The sequence below is a fragment of the Helianthus annuus genome, chromosome 17 (genome assembly GCF_002127325.2).
Source record: "Helianthus annuus cultivar XRQ/B chromosome 17, HanXRQr2.0-SUNRISE, whole genome shotgun sequence".
Classification (NCBI taxonomy): Eukaryota; Viridiplantae; Streptophyta; class Magnoliopsida; order Asterales; family Asteraceae; genus Helianthus; species Helianthus annuus.
In genome coordinates, this window is record NC_035449.2 from 42,630,373 (window position 1) to 42,646,085 (window position 15,713).

Here is a 15,713-nt window from a genome sequence, read left to right on the forward strand (position 1 = left end):
AGTGATTATTTATTCTGATCACACTGCAGTTAGGTACCTCATGGAGAAGAAGGATGCAAAACCGAGGTTAATCCGATGGGTGTTGTTGCTCCAAGAGTTTGATTTGGAGATAGGGGACAAAAAGGGTATGAAGAATGTGGTAGCGGACCATTTGTCCCGGTTGATGGTTGTCACACCCCTAATTTCCACGTATCACCGGTGGGCCCGGTGGGGAGTATAGTGACGTAGTTGGCATCATCATAGACAAACAACACAATATATTAATGCACAGCGGAAGCAAAGATAGATTCATTTCAACTTTAATAGAGTGTAACATCAAATATCACTAATAGTTGAAACGGATCCACAGGCGGATCAAAATAAAATAAGATATTGTTCAACAGATTTATTGTCATCCAAGCTTGCGAGACTTATTGTGGACGCTCTAGAAGACAGCCAGCCTATTACGTGTAGTACCTGCACTTAACCTTTTGGGAAAATACGTCAGTTTACACTGGTAAATACAATTTAACTGACTCATTTTGAAAAGGTTGAAAATTGATTTGAATGCTCAAGGCACAAAACATTTTTTATAACTTGGGATAATTATTTATTATAATCTTGTGAACGAATTACATGTTACTTGTGCGTTCAGTAGCCCGGATCTTGTCCGGGTTAAAGATCAATAGACACACCACAATAATGAGTATACACTGACAGGTGTACGCCTACACCTCGTGCTCTGGTCGTGGCCATCTCGTAAGATGATGCCAAGGATATCCGGGACATGGTCATTAATCCCCCAAAGGCTTAAAGTAAACAAGACTGTTTAAACGAGCCGATCAAATTATTCAATTAACCACCCAAGGATGTAAGATTTGATGCTCGATCAAGCGGTATTCTATATACCGTAACCCAAGCCCGTATAGGGAAAATAAGTTAAAAGTATTCACCTTGGTAAGTATAAATCACAACTAGCAAGTGAAGGTAGCTTTTACTGGTTCTTCTATTCTGGAACAAAGGTTTATAATAACCTATTAGATTCCTAACGGATCTTTATTTAAGCCTAAGCTTAGACCGGTTAGTTTTAAGGACGATACGGTTCAACCGCACGATTAAGCGAAGACCGGGTAGAACGTGATTTAGACCCGACAAGTTTGAATACTTGTATAATATGGGTATGCTAAATACATTCTGGATTTTGAGACAAAAATGATAATGTTTGACCCGTTTCGGTCAATTTATGCAAACTAGTTACATAAACCGAACCGAACGCTAAAAGAGCGTTACGGGTAACCATAAGAGTCATATGCAAGTTTCCTGAGATAATATGCCTTAAATATGTTATACTATTAGTAAGATATCTCTTATTATGCCCCATACGAATTTAAACTCAATTTACGCCTCATAAGGGCATTTTGGTCATTTAAAGGATTATAAAAGAGTTAAATTTGTAATCTGAGTTACAGGTCTGATTTATACAGCAAATACACTTAATTTAATATGTTATAACAGTAGGTTATGACCCGTATGTGAAACTTATCATTTAAAACCAAACTATGTCCCTTAGGGGTATTTTGGTAATTTCACAAGGGCTCAAATGGTCAAAACTGGAAACCTGAGTTCAAAAATTTGTGCTTACTGTTATTATATAAAAATATACTAAAAACATCAGTAGGTATTAACCTTATATGTTTAATATGATTATAGTACATACTATGCGTTAAAAATGCTTAAAAAGCCGATTTGGAGCCATTTCCGGGTTTTTAAAAGGAAGCTGAGATTTTTATAATTCCAGAAGGCTCAAAATATTTTATTTAACAAATGAAATCAGTAGAAAAAGGTTTGGGGTCAAAAAATTTATAAAACTCATTTTATGGCTTAAAAGGGTAAATTCGGTATTTACCGAATTAAACTTAGAGACCTATGTTATGCTCAGCCAAAAATTAAATAAAAATCATTAAAAATCCCAAAATATTATATAACATCAGTGGGTAAAAAGTTTGATATTAAAAAGTGGGCTTAAATAGGTTATATGCTAATTACGCCGTTTACTTAACATAAAGCTTTCAAATTACGATATTGAGCATAACTCTTAATCTAAACCTCAAACTGATATCAAATTTTAAGTGCAAGCTTATAAATCAGTAACAAACGTTTCTACTCTTTCACTTTTTCAAAAATCGCGTTTTATAGCAAAAAGGGCATAATAGTCAACTTTTAACATAAATCGGAAACATGCATATGCATCGGGTGAGTATTGAACCAAGTTGTAAAATCTCAGAGAGTTGTACATATATAAAAATTGTCCAAAATAAGCTCTAAGGCAGATCTCAAATATGCATGCACGGATCAGAATTGAGAGTCAAAGAAAAAGTCAATTTATGAGACTTTCGGTTCCGATCCGGGTTTAAACTGAAAATTGTCGAGTTGATCATGATGAAACATGTTCTTACATTAATTACAAAGTTATTTTGATGATCAAACAGGTTGCATGTGACCTACATTGCTGTTTATGCTAAATTTTGCAAAAACACATTCTGTTGACTTTTTAAGAAAAGCTTTGACTCGACAATCATCATGCTTAGAGTGGGAATCTGAAAATACCCTTTTGAGGGTTTGTTACCCACATAAATACCAACTTGTAGGTACTTTCAATTCGAGAAATGACTGAGCCATTTTCGTTTAATCGTAAAGTCAAACTAAATTTACGACGGATTGTCTTACGGTTAATAAACTAAGCTAGAACGAATTAGAAAGAGTTATGAACACTTACAATGGTCCTAAATAAGCTTAGAGATCACTAGGAAGTTGGCTTGATGTCCAGAGAGCTCCAGAGATGGTCTTGTGAATTTTTGAATATGCAAGTGTTCTTGGTTTACTACTTCATGTGCCTTATATGCAGATTTTAATGTGTTGTGAGGCTGCCACAGAGGTATACATGTGTTGCAAGACCTATACAAGTGTCCTCAATTGCATGAAAGCCGATTGGTGAGTTCAGGAGTTGATTACAGCTGTATACAACTCGAAATCAGACCTGAAACTGGCAGCTGGTGGTTTTCTGTCGCTGGGCAGGTCACGCGGCCCGCGTAAGGGTTCCCAGGCGGGCCGCCTGGGCCTTCTGATCCACAAAACTCTTTTAATGTTTTCGTTTTGGTCCTTGGTCCTTTGTTACGTGGTTTTGGCTATCTATCTTGCTCATTAGACCCTCAAACTTGATTTTTAAGGACCTTGGGTCATTTACAAACATGGTAAAGTCCTTGGTTAACTTTGTGCTCACCCGAAAAGTCATGAAATTCAACGTTGACGCATTTAACCCTTCGCGCACGGTTTTGATCATAACTTTCTCATACGATAACGAAACTTCATGAAATTTTTACCACATATTCTAGTGAGTATATTTTATCATTACAAGGCTTCGGGTTTGCCAAAAGATCACTCAGAGGTATAAATTCAACATGTTGACACGTTTAGCCCCTGTAGTTTGTAATTCCTCACTTTCTTACATTTTCCGCTTCGTATGATCCATGATTTATCCGTTTGAGATTATAAACATCAAGTAGGGTTATTGTAGAGCCTATCTTTCCATTGTTGACCCTTTGGACCCTTATATTTCCATAGTTTCACTGTTTGTCAACTTTAGTCCCTCTAAAGTATGTTTTCACATATCCAAAGCCTATGCCACGTGTCAATGCATTATTGGACGTAAATTTCCGAGGTGTTACAATGGTCAAAGAGTATCCGAAGTCTTTAGAGATCAATGAATCTTTCCCAGATGAGCACATAATGAAATTAGATAAATTACCATGGTATGCTAACATTGTAAATTATCTTGTTACAGGTGACATGCCAGCACATTGGGATAGACGAAAGAGGCAACATTTCATGTCTCAAATCAAGTATTATCGGTTGGAAGAACCGCACTTGTGGAAGGAATGTGCGGATCAAGTGATAAGAAGATGCATAGATGACGAAGAAATTCCAAGCGTGTTGCAGCATCTACACTCGTTTGCGTGTGGTGGCCATTTTAGTGGTCACAAAACGGGTCATAAAGTGTTAAATAGTGGTCTTTATTGGCCTACTACTTTTAAAGATGCAAATGAGTTTTCAAAGAATTGCACAGAGTGCCAAAAAATATGGGGTATTTCAAAAAGGGATGAGATGCCCATGCAACCAATTCTCGTAGTCGATGTTTTCGATGTGTGGGGTATTGATTTCATGGGCCCATTCCCCAATTCCTATGGCAATTTGTATATCTTGGTGGCCGTTGACTATGTTTCAAAATAGTCGAAGCAATAGCCACCAAGACAAACGACCATTCTGTAGTATGTAATTTTGTGCAAACCAATATTTTCTCAAGGTTTGGGATTCCTCGTGTCATCATAAGTGATGGAGGATCTCATTTTAAAAAATTTTGGTTTGGGAAACTTCTAAAACGGTTTGGTGTTGACCATAGGATTGCTACCCCCTATCACCCGCAAACAAGCGGGCAAGTTGAGATGTCAAATAGGCAAATCAAAGACATTTTGCAAAAGACCGTGCGGGCGGACCGTAAGGATTGGTCAATTAAGTTGAACGATGCTTTATGGGCCTATCGTACGGCATATAAGACACCTATTTGCACTACACCTTATCGGTTGGTTTACGGTAAAAATTGTCATTTACCGGTTGAACTTGTGCACAAATCATTATGGGCTATTAAGGAAGTTAATGTTCAATATGATGATGCAGGTAAGGAAAGGAAACTCAAGCTATGCGAGTTGGAGGAGCTAAGGGAAATGGCATATGAATGCGCGTCTAAGTACAAGGATGGGATGAAAAAAGCGCATGATGCCAATTCACTACAAAAAAATGACTTTTGGGGACTGAAAAATCAGTATCTGATGCGTCAGAATCAGTCCCTAATGGTTATCAGGGACTGATTTGCCAGTCCCCAGCCAGTCCTGGATACCTAGTACTAGATACTAGTTTTAACAACTAAGAATCAGTCCCTATTGTACAACACCAAACAGGACTAATAGTCGGTCTCAGATACATAAAAATTTAGTCCTAAACTTACCTCCCGGTACCATGTCATTTCAGTCCCCGATGCATTTCTTCGATGACTAAAAAATTAGTCTCGGATACTACGATAGTTTAGTCCCAGGCATATTACTTTAAGGACTGAAAATCGGTCCTATAAACATGTCTGTATTGTCCCTAATAAGTTTTGTTAAGTTCGTGATTCAATGTCAAATCAGTATCCAATAAGATGTTTTAGAGACTAAAAATTAGTGTCAAGTACCACATGATTTCGGTCCTTAATATGCTTCTATTAAGTACTAAAAATTAGTCTCACATACTATGTTATTTTAATACTTAATATGTACTATTAGGGACTGATAATCAGTTTAAGATAACAAATATTTTTAGTCTCCAATATATTTATTTAGGGTCTGAAAATTAGTCGCTTAAGTTAGTCCCAAATATCTTTTTTAGTGACTATCTTTTAGTCTCTAATACTATGTGTCACTTTAAATATGGATTTTTACATACTGAAAAATAGTTGCAAATACAATTTTAGTTGAGTCCCTAACATTTACAATTCCTAACAACTATATTCTAGGACTAAAAAGTAGTCCCCGATAGAATTTATAGTTTTATATATTAAACCATTCTCATTAACACAACATTAATATTATTCGTCAAAATAATTCTAGCTTTCTTAAATTCACAATAAACTCAAGCATTAATGTCATAACAATAGCCAATGAAAATCAAAATAACACCACTTCAACAATTCTGAAATTTAGAAGAGTATTAGAGAAAAAAAAAGTAATAAACGTCTTAACTAACTGCCTAGATAGTGTTGTCACTTTCGTTGTGTAGTCCATTCAAACCATCATCTTCACCAGCATCATTTGTAGATATCGTGCTTTCGAAATCTGGATATTTTCGGCTCAAGAACTCTGTCACTCTTTCGTATTTTTCGTTACTCTGTTTCAATTCCTCCTTGAGTTCAGTAACCTCATTTCTCAAATCTTCGTTCTCAGTTGAATCTCGTTGAGAAGATTCGACTGCCGATTTCATCCAATTATCTTTTTTCCTTAACACAGGACCAACACCTACCTCCCATGCTGATTGTATTGTTTTAGCCCTGCCACATACACTTTTGATGGCTTTTCTCTCCACGTCGTGTTCCATAGCAGTAGTAACGATGGTTCCTTCGGTATTCAATCTAGCCATGGCCGCCTCTTTATGTTTACAAATATTATCCTAACATAATAGAAGGTAGAAGAATAAATTTAAAACTTTTTGAGACCCAAATAAATATTTGACAAAAAAAATCTAATTCAAAAGCTTTTAATAGGGAGATGCTTACATATATAATACGTGAATCTTCATTTAGCCATCCGTTTTTCTTGGCATTATAGTGCAGCTTGTAGTAAACTTCTAATGGGCTAGGTGGCAACTGAGTCTCGGGATTTTTCTGCCATCATAAAACTTATATAATGAAGAATAAATATATTCTAAAAAAGAGTGAAATCAATCTTTTTATAACATATATAAACCTACTAGTTGCTTATTCAAACAAGTGAAATTTTCTATAACATTCTACTACTACATAACAATAACTTATTAAATTACGGGTCGAAAAGCGTAAACTTACAATTTTGAATGCATGATTGGCTATCGACCGAGAGCCCCCCTGCTTATATTTACTTGTTTTCTTCTGTTAAGTTCCATTTGATCACTATATTTCTACAAAATTAAAACTCAACATACATGTCAGAACCCGAATAAATAAGAACATAATTAGTGAATATAAATTATGATTTGTAAATAAATCAGCATACTAACCCGGGTTTTTTCTGACTCCCAATAGTCGCATATACGATTCCAATCGTCTTGATTCCGACAATCACCATGCATATTAGATCTTGCCAACCTTGGATTCGTTTTTCCTCCATTGTTCTTCCAGTGCTGACTCAAAACACCCCTGCTGCGTTTCCACTGGATATGTAGTCGACTATTTACATACTCCATTAAAACGTTATCTGTTCGCAGCAGCTCGAATTTTCCCTACATTGAACAAATATGTTAGTAATAGAAATGAAAATGTAAGGCCATAATAACTTATCAATGATTAAAAGAAAGATATATACAACTTACTTCTAATTTCTCATACATTAGAGTTTTCACATCTTCCGGTACTGAATCCCATTTGTGAAATCTCATCCGGAAAACATCGCGAACAATTATTCCTAACTCGGTTGCAAAATCGGTTGCTGAAGCCCCAATGAAGGCTTTTGTGGCCTTATCCAGTGTCAAAGGAATTTTGAAACCCTCTGGCATATTTTGTAAATACCTTGTAACGCTATGATTTATGCTTGGACCACGCCGCTTTGGGGGATTAGCATGTTGTTCTGCAGATTGTTCTACATGTGCATCTACATGTGGTTGTTCTACAGGTGAATCTAAAGAGAAACATTATTCATAAATTGCCTACATCGGCCAGAACCGAAGTAGGTAGGTACAATGTTCGATACTTATAATTCACACGTAATCGGGTTCTGGTCGGTTCGGCTTAAAAACCCAAAAAAAACCCAACTTAAATCTGCTAGACCGAAGTAAGTATATAATATCGGGCTAGGCTGTGGGTTGTGGTCTGCGTCGGTCTTATACCCGTTGACCGACGTACCCGAAAGACATTATAACCGGAACTGATTAGTTATTTAAAGAGCTATTTTGGGTATTATTATAAAGGGTTTTCGGTATCGATTCAGGTTGGCATTTAAATTAAAAAGAAAAAAATCAAAAAGTGGTCCAGAACTAGCATCGAACTCAAGACCTGCACTTTGAAATCCTATAGGATCGGATTCTGACCCGAACGAGTCGATCAGAGGTGTTTTCGTCAATTACAGGTGCGGAAAACAAGTAATCAACGTAGGAATAGCTTGTGATTCACTTTAAACTCTTTCTGTATTGATTTGACAGCAATTACAATCAGTTCTCGATCCGGCAGCACTTCGGTACGAGATTCAACACACACATACAAATGAGATCGCTCTAAGGCTATTTATAGTGGATTGGGTTCGCTTATTGGACAGGCCCAATAAGCGATCCATAAAAGCGGCCCAGACAAGAACCACTCGAGCGATCCATATCATATGACATTCGAGCGAACCTACCTTGTCCGATCGAGCGAACCTAAAAACTAATGGGCCATATGAGCGAACCTATTATCTCAAAACTATACAATTTCACAATTTCTCGTATTTCATGCCCAGATCTAACATCCTAAGACTATGACTCGATACAAGACGGAATCAGCAGATGTAGTGCACCAACAGACTCCCCCTCAGATGTTGATGGAGTCGACTATCGAGTCACAACAATGCTGTGTCTTCACATCTTCAGTCTTGATCAGTCTTTGGGCTTCTCTCTCTCTCTATCTTCAGACTCCCCCTCTCGATTTACTGGTATTCCTTTGTTCTTCAGTAATATCTTCAGGATCGTTGTCTGGTTTTCCTGCATAAGCTCTACCTCAAAGTAAATTTCTTTCACATATATATTTCAAACTTATAACCCTGCACCAATTCAGATTCTCTTTCAAAACAAACACAGATTTTGATGAACCACTTGAAAGGTTAGATTATGAAAACTTTTTAATTTCACACAAACATTCCCCCTCAAGTATTGCTCATCATGTTTAGCACTCGGAATTTTGAAAATCAGCTATTCAACATCAGTTGTCGAAAATCTTTTTGACTTTTTCAAAAATTTATGCTAAAACACACTAAAAATAAAATGCAGAAATAAACTATTTACAGACAATATTTTTGTGAGTTTGTACAAGAGGATCATATCAGTATATGAAACATATCACTAACACCGTTAAGCTTTAAACATTCTCAGTTCTAAACAATTTACGTAGATTGTCAGTATGTTTTGTCCACTTAAATTTTCACACAGACTTCAAATGATTCGAGATACGATATTAATGTTTTAGAGACTTAAACTTAATTGTGTATCACTCCACTTGAATATACTCCTGTATCCAGATCCCAAATATTCAGTCTTACAGGTGAGTATACCACAGATGATATCTGTAAAGGGGTTATGTGCGAGGCCGTGAGAGCTCAGGTCGATACTTCCGTATACGCAGAGAGATGACGGCTTCGACTTTTGGTGGGTCCCCTTTAGAGGATCTTTTGATTACAACAGCAGCGACTATCAATTTTATTGTTTCATCAGCTTGCTGAGGGCGATGCTATATTTCAAGCATTTTGCGAAAAGTATTATCCGGGGACTAGGTCAGTACTTCCATACAGCAGAAGTCCCGGGATAATACCCCAGATATCACTGAGTATAAAGACCTAGTATCTCAGAATACGGGGCCTTTCAAACAAGATTTCGGGGGTTACCCATATATCCAAGAATAGTTACCCACAAATCAAGCAAGTTTGATTTAGGTTTATATCTCGTTTCAATTTACTAAATGTGCGAAAATCTACTGACACATCCGCAGTAAGATCGTTTATCACATTTTGACTTTCCAATTCTTTAGCGTGTCATGATAGTCCACTGATGTACTATCATTTCCTCTTTTTCGCAACAAAACTCATTTTTGATTTTATCATGTTTTTGGCTTTTTCAAATTTTCTAATGTTTTTGGATTTTCTGAAATTTTCTTACTCCCCCTAAAATGCAAACACATTAACGAAAATTGAAAAGAAACTGTACAGAACATGACAACCGATATCAAATCACCTCAAATCGCCATTCATTAGGCATAAACAATCAGAACTCCCCCTATCAACAAACTATTTTCCCATTTAGATTTCAAAACACTTAAGTTTGTTTTAATCAAAATGGTTTTTCCAGAAAATAAGTTTGATTGATTTTACCACTTGTAGATTTATCAAACAAATGTTCGGGGATGTGGTTCATCATCTTGTCTTCCAACCAGATGTAGGAAAATACAAGTACAACTTAATGTCCTTGATTTACCATATGCAATCAAATCATCTAACCACTTGTAATTATAACCAACAAACATAAACAAACCTCTTTACCGTTTGTATGATTGACGTTACCGAATAATATTCAAGAAAGATGCCGATTCATGCTCCACGCTTACCAACCTGGGAGCTCCGGCAAGTCCTGAGACTTACAGTTCATAATATGTACCATCCCAGTCACAAACCAGGGATGGTTCAATTTTTTCTTTCTCTGTTTTCTTCTCATAAAATTCTTTAACCCCTTTGACTTTTCGATCAATCATCTTGCCAAAAATGTGTTTTACCTTGGGGTTAAAGACCTTCTCAGCATCAAATTCCTGTTCATCATGATAAAATTGGTTAGAAATTTCAACTTTACCAATTTTCTTTTTATAATTCTCAGCCCGAAGTAATGGAAACTCCTCATCATTCACAATCGGAACTGAGTTCTCATCTTTTACATCAGCTTCACCATTTGAAACAACTTGTGGCTCAACTGATTTTGTGGAATCAGTTTCATTGCCTGAAGATAGCTCCTCTGATTTTGATCCATCAGAATCATCGCTAGAGCTTTCACCAACCTTCTTAACAACCCATTTCTGGTTGTCAGATTTGGCTTTCTTCTTGTAAAACTTGTTCGAACTTTCACCAATTTCAAAAATAGAATCTTTAAACAGTTTTGTTCTATCAAGTGGTGATTCAAACGCAAACAGTTTCTCTTTGATTTTACGAAATACTCCCTGTTTTGATTGTATCACATTTGAACAATCTTTTGCAATGTGTCCAACAGTGTTGCATCGGTAACAGGTTCTTGTATCCCGTTTCTGTTCGTCTTGCTTCTTTGCAAGGAACTCTTTATTTGATTCTCTCCAGAAACTTGTCTTTTCTTCTTCATCAGTTGATGTGCCTGAAACAAATGACATTTTGGATTTAAAATCACGAACATATTTTTCATTTTTCTGTTTTTCTGTAGGAGTAAAACCTAATCCTTTCTTTTTGAAATTACCGTTATGGTTTGATCTCTTTTGGAAATCTGAACCAGAACCGTAATTCTTTTTCTTGTTTAATCTCTGTTGAACTCTTGAGGTGTAAAGTTTAGGTTTTTCATTAAGACACAAGTCTTTTATTTCAGAAATATTAATTTCTGTGAGTTTGAAAACCTTGTGTATCAATTCAGTTTTGACACCTCTTATTGGAAATTCATCATCAGAATATAATTTGTCAGAATCATTCAAAGTGTAAGCAACTTTAAACAATCCATCATCCAAATTAGATTTTGACAACAAAAACTTTCTATCATAAACTAATTTGCCCTGTTTTCCTGTTTCACACTGTGTGCTTGACCCAGACTTTGACTCTTCAACATCATCACTCTCTAACACATGATCCACGACTTTCTTCATCAATTGAGATTGTTGATCAGTGTCAGATGATGTAAACACAACATCAATGATTTCTGGAAGATTTACTGACGACTCTGACTCCCACTGTAAATTTGTGGCCTTTTTGACTCTTTCATCATTTGGATATCTGGGCAAATATCCATTTTCCAGCGGGGGTGGACACTTGTTATAACTGACACCTTTCTTCTTACCAGATGGCGTCTTTTCAGTGTCGATTTTCTTGTCATTCTTCTTCTTGTCAGCAGTCTTTTCATCAGCACCTTTTCCAACTTCTTTCTCTTCAGTTACCTCATCATCTTCCCATACCTTCATGCTCTCAACCGTCGGATAAATCCTGTCAATCACATAGGAAGTACATGAGTAACTTTTTAACAAACGATTCACTCTCTCTGTTTCAATTCTTTGCAGCTCAAGCTTCTGTTCTAAAGCAGCACATTTTTCAATGTAATTGTTTACAACTTTTTGTTTCGTCATAAACGCTCCCTGAAGTGTCTTCATAGCAACAGCTTGCACTTCACTAGTTTGATTGTACTGATTCACTGTCTTGTTCAGCACATCATAAGACTCCTTCAAACTGTTCAAGTTGTAAATCAAAGTGCTGTTCTGCTTTTTCACAGCTTCACAGTTTTCACACTTCACTGGAACCTCTTTCGCATCAACACCTTCATCAACCTTGAACTTAGGCACTTCTTTCACCTTTTGTCTTCTCACCACTGGCACTTCTTCATCATCACTACTCACCGGTGTTTTGATCTTTTTTTTTTCTTCTTTTCTCTTTCATCTTCACTGTCACTCTCAGCAAGCAGCTTCATATCTTCTCTGTATTTTCTCGCCCAATACTCTGTATCATCATCACTATCATCTACAATCTTGGCTGTAAATGCAGTTTAAGCTGTGGTTTGATCAGGAATGTAATCATCCCAAGTGAAGTTTGCCCAGCTAAAACCCTCTGGTAGTCTCTCATCATCTTGATCAATTATCAAAGCACTACCATCATTTCTTTTTCCACAATCATAACTGCTTACACAAGCTCTCTTTCCGGTATCTTCAACCACATCTCTACCATGTGCAGTCTGAGCTTGATGTTTTTGTTGTTGAGATGATTGACCAACTTGGTGATAGATGGCTTTGCGATAGTAATCGTTGTTGTTGTTGAACGGATTTTGAGCTCCACTTGCTTCTCGGTTTGTGCACTCCCTCTTGAAGTGTCCTTTTTCCCTGCATCGAAAACAAGTGACTTTAGATTTGTCAAAACCTAAAGTAGAAACATTTGCATCACGAAGATCATCTCTCCCCGTGATTTGTTTGAACTTCTCAGCTCTCCGTAAAACACTAGCCAGACACCACTTTATCTCCATCAGTTCCATCTCTTCAGCATCTATCTGGTCGTAGTCTTCTTTGGTTAACATTGGATTGCCGATACGACCTGCAACAAAACAAGTGTAAGATTCCAAAACCATTCCTAATAAAGACATTTGGCTTTTGGCAACTTCCTCAGAATAATCTTGATCATTTTCAAGATTTAACACAATGTTGCATTGTAATCTTCTCCCGTTTTTAGTTGCAGAGATGTTTGGATCAAATGATGGAAATGAAGCAAAACTGGTTTTGCTGCTTGATCCGGATGATGGACTTTCAGATGAACTTTTGGCACTCATACCAGTCACAATCTTTGGAGATAAATTTGATGATTTCTCATTTACCCCAGCTTTATAATATAATCCAATGTCTTGTTCACCATCGAAATCTTTCATTCTAATCACTTTCCGTTGTTCCATCTCTTGAGCTTCGATCTTTTCGATGAACTTACTGAGCGTCAGATTGCTAAAACCTTTCTTGTTTCTGAGCATCATCAAGTATGTGCCCCAACTCTCATATGGCAACGCATCAGCAAGTTTTTCAATCAACTCCTCATTACTCTTCTCAATACTCAATCTTTTCATATTAGCAAGAAGATTACAATATCGTTCAATAATTTCTCTTGTACTCTCATTCTTCAATCCTCGGAATAAATCGAACTCTTTCTTCAGAAGTGATTTCTTGTTTTTGACCATCTCCTCACTTCCTCTAAACTTTGACCGTAACGCTTTCCAGATTGAATAAGAAGTTCCATTATGCTGTAAAAGCACCATGATATCTTCATTCACTACCTGTTGAAGAAGACTAAGCATCATTTTCTCATCTTTGTACTTCTTTCGAGCATCAGCAGATAAATCTTTGATTGGAACAGGTTCTTCATCATCGTTCAATGGTCGAACATACTTTGTTTCTACGCATTCCCAAGCATCAAGATAATTCGCTTGCACCCAATTTTCAAATCTACCTTCCCAACCCTTATATTCTTCAATATTCATGAGTCTTGGTGGTTTTTGCATCGTGCCCGTTTCGTTCTCGAGCATCGTATTTTGTGCCAAAGTGATTGGGGTAACCGGTGTAGCGAATGCGTTGACGAATTCCTCGTCCATTTTCGAATTTTTTTTTAAAATATTACAAACAGTCTTATAAGCGAACCGGAATGCCAAATGTACACAAAAGCGAACTAATCAGATCAATAAGTAGACCAGAATATCAATTGAACACAAAAGTGGACCAATGGAATCAGATAAGCGGTCCAAACAATTTAACCCTTCGAGCGAACTGACAATGTAATTTGGAGCGAACCAGGTACAATGACCGAATAAGCGAGCTCAATCACTGTCCGTTCGAGCGGACCAGAACCTGTTCGATCGAGTGGACCAAAAATGTTCAAAGGAGCGAACCCGGATGGCTAATCGAGCGAACCAAAATGGACCAAATAAGCGGACCCGGATGATCAAATGAGCGAATCGAACGATGATTCGACCGAAAGAGTGAACCTTCAATCGGACCTCATTTTTCTTTGAATTTTGGCTCCAAACTTTCAAGGGTTTGTCTCTGTGTAATTGCGCACAATCCCTGAGATTTTGAGACGATTTCGACCGTTGGAAGTGTCTGAAACAGAAAAAGAAGGTGTAGAAGACAGAAATTTTGATGATTTTCAGCTATTCTCTGCAGAACTCCTCCTCCTGATGCTCTGTTACCAATTGTAGGATCGGATTCTGACCCGAACGAGTCGATCAGAGGCGTTTTCGTCAATTACAGGTGCGGAAAACAAGTAATCAACGTAGGAATAGCTTGCGATTCACTTTAAACTCTTTCTGTATTGATTTGACAGCAATTACAATCAGTTCTCGATCCGGCAGCACTTCGGTACGAGATTCAACACACACATACAAATGAGATCGCTCTAAGGCTATTTATAGTGGATTGGGTTCGCATATTGGACAGGCCCAATAAGCGATCCATAAAAGCGGTCCAGACAAGAACCACTCGAGCGATCCATATCATATGACATTCGAGCGAACCTACCTTGTCCGATCGAGCGAACCTAAAAACTAATGGGCCATATGAGCGAACCTATTATCTCAAAACTATACAATTTCACAATTTCTCGTATTTCGTGCCCAGATCTAACATCCTAAGACTATGACTCGATACAAGACGGAATCAGCAGATGTAGTGCACCAACAAATCCAATCTCCTAACTTTAGCGACAATATTGCTTAATAATCACGCGTTATGATATTTACCGGTAGTTGTAATGTCTTTAGACTTGCGTCTACGGTTCTTGGTCGGCACTCTAGCTGATGCACTTCCCTCGGCCACCAACTGATTTGTCGATACTCTAGAATCTTCTTCGGACCTCGTTCTTGTAAATACCATCATAATAGTCAGTTAACATAACAAAAGATATATACATTACACAACTAGTGTTTTGAACCAAAACATAAACAAATCAACTGCATATTGTTAGACCGTAATAAAAAGATGAAATGTGTAGTACTAAATAGGTCTTTTTTCTTTAAAAAAATCACCTAAAACTAAATGTAATAAAACTATGGATAGTATGTTCCTACTTAAATTAAATAAAATGCCTGCACATGAAAATTATCAATTCATTAGTAAGAAACCTGATGCGAAATTGAATTAAAAAAATCCTAAATGCGAATTGGTGGACAGCTATCAATTTAGTAATTAAAAAACAAAATCCTCGACAATGGAAAGCCATACATAATGGTATTCAGTGAATAAGTAAATATATTCAGAAATCATATCATCTATCACGTGAATAAGTAAATATATTCAGAAATCATATCATCTATTACTGGTTGAAATCTGCTATTATACGGAAAAACGTTCAATTTATACCTTAGTCTTCTGCAAATCTCGATCGACTGGGTGAGTCTAAGTCAAAACTACTTCGCACGACTTCAAGACAAATAGGGGAGTCAGAGTAAAGGGTATTGTGAGGGAGTAACTGGCACATAAT

At 36.9% G+C, this 15,713-nt stretch overlaps 1 protein-coding gene across 1 annotated transcript; it reads right to left on the reverse strand.

The window, feature by feature from the left end:
* Positions 1 to 5,769: 5,769 nt before the first annotated feature.
* Positions 5,770 to 15,106, reverse strand: LOC110921611. Its single transcript, XM_035987002.1, has 2 exons — positions 15,050 to 15,106; positions 5,770 to 6,234 (listed from the first exon to the last, which is right to left on the reverse strand). Exons 1-2 carry the CDS (start codon positions 15,104 to 15,106, stop codon positions 5,818 to 5,820), a joined length of 474 nt encoding a protein of 157 aa, XP_035842895.1. The 3' UTR covers positions 5,770 to 5,817.
* Positions 15,107 to 15,713: the final 607 nt, after the last annotated feature.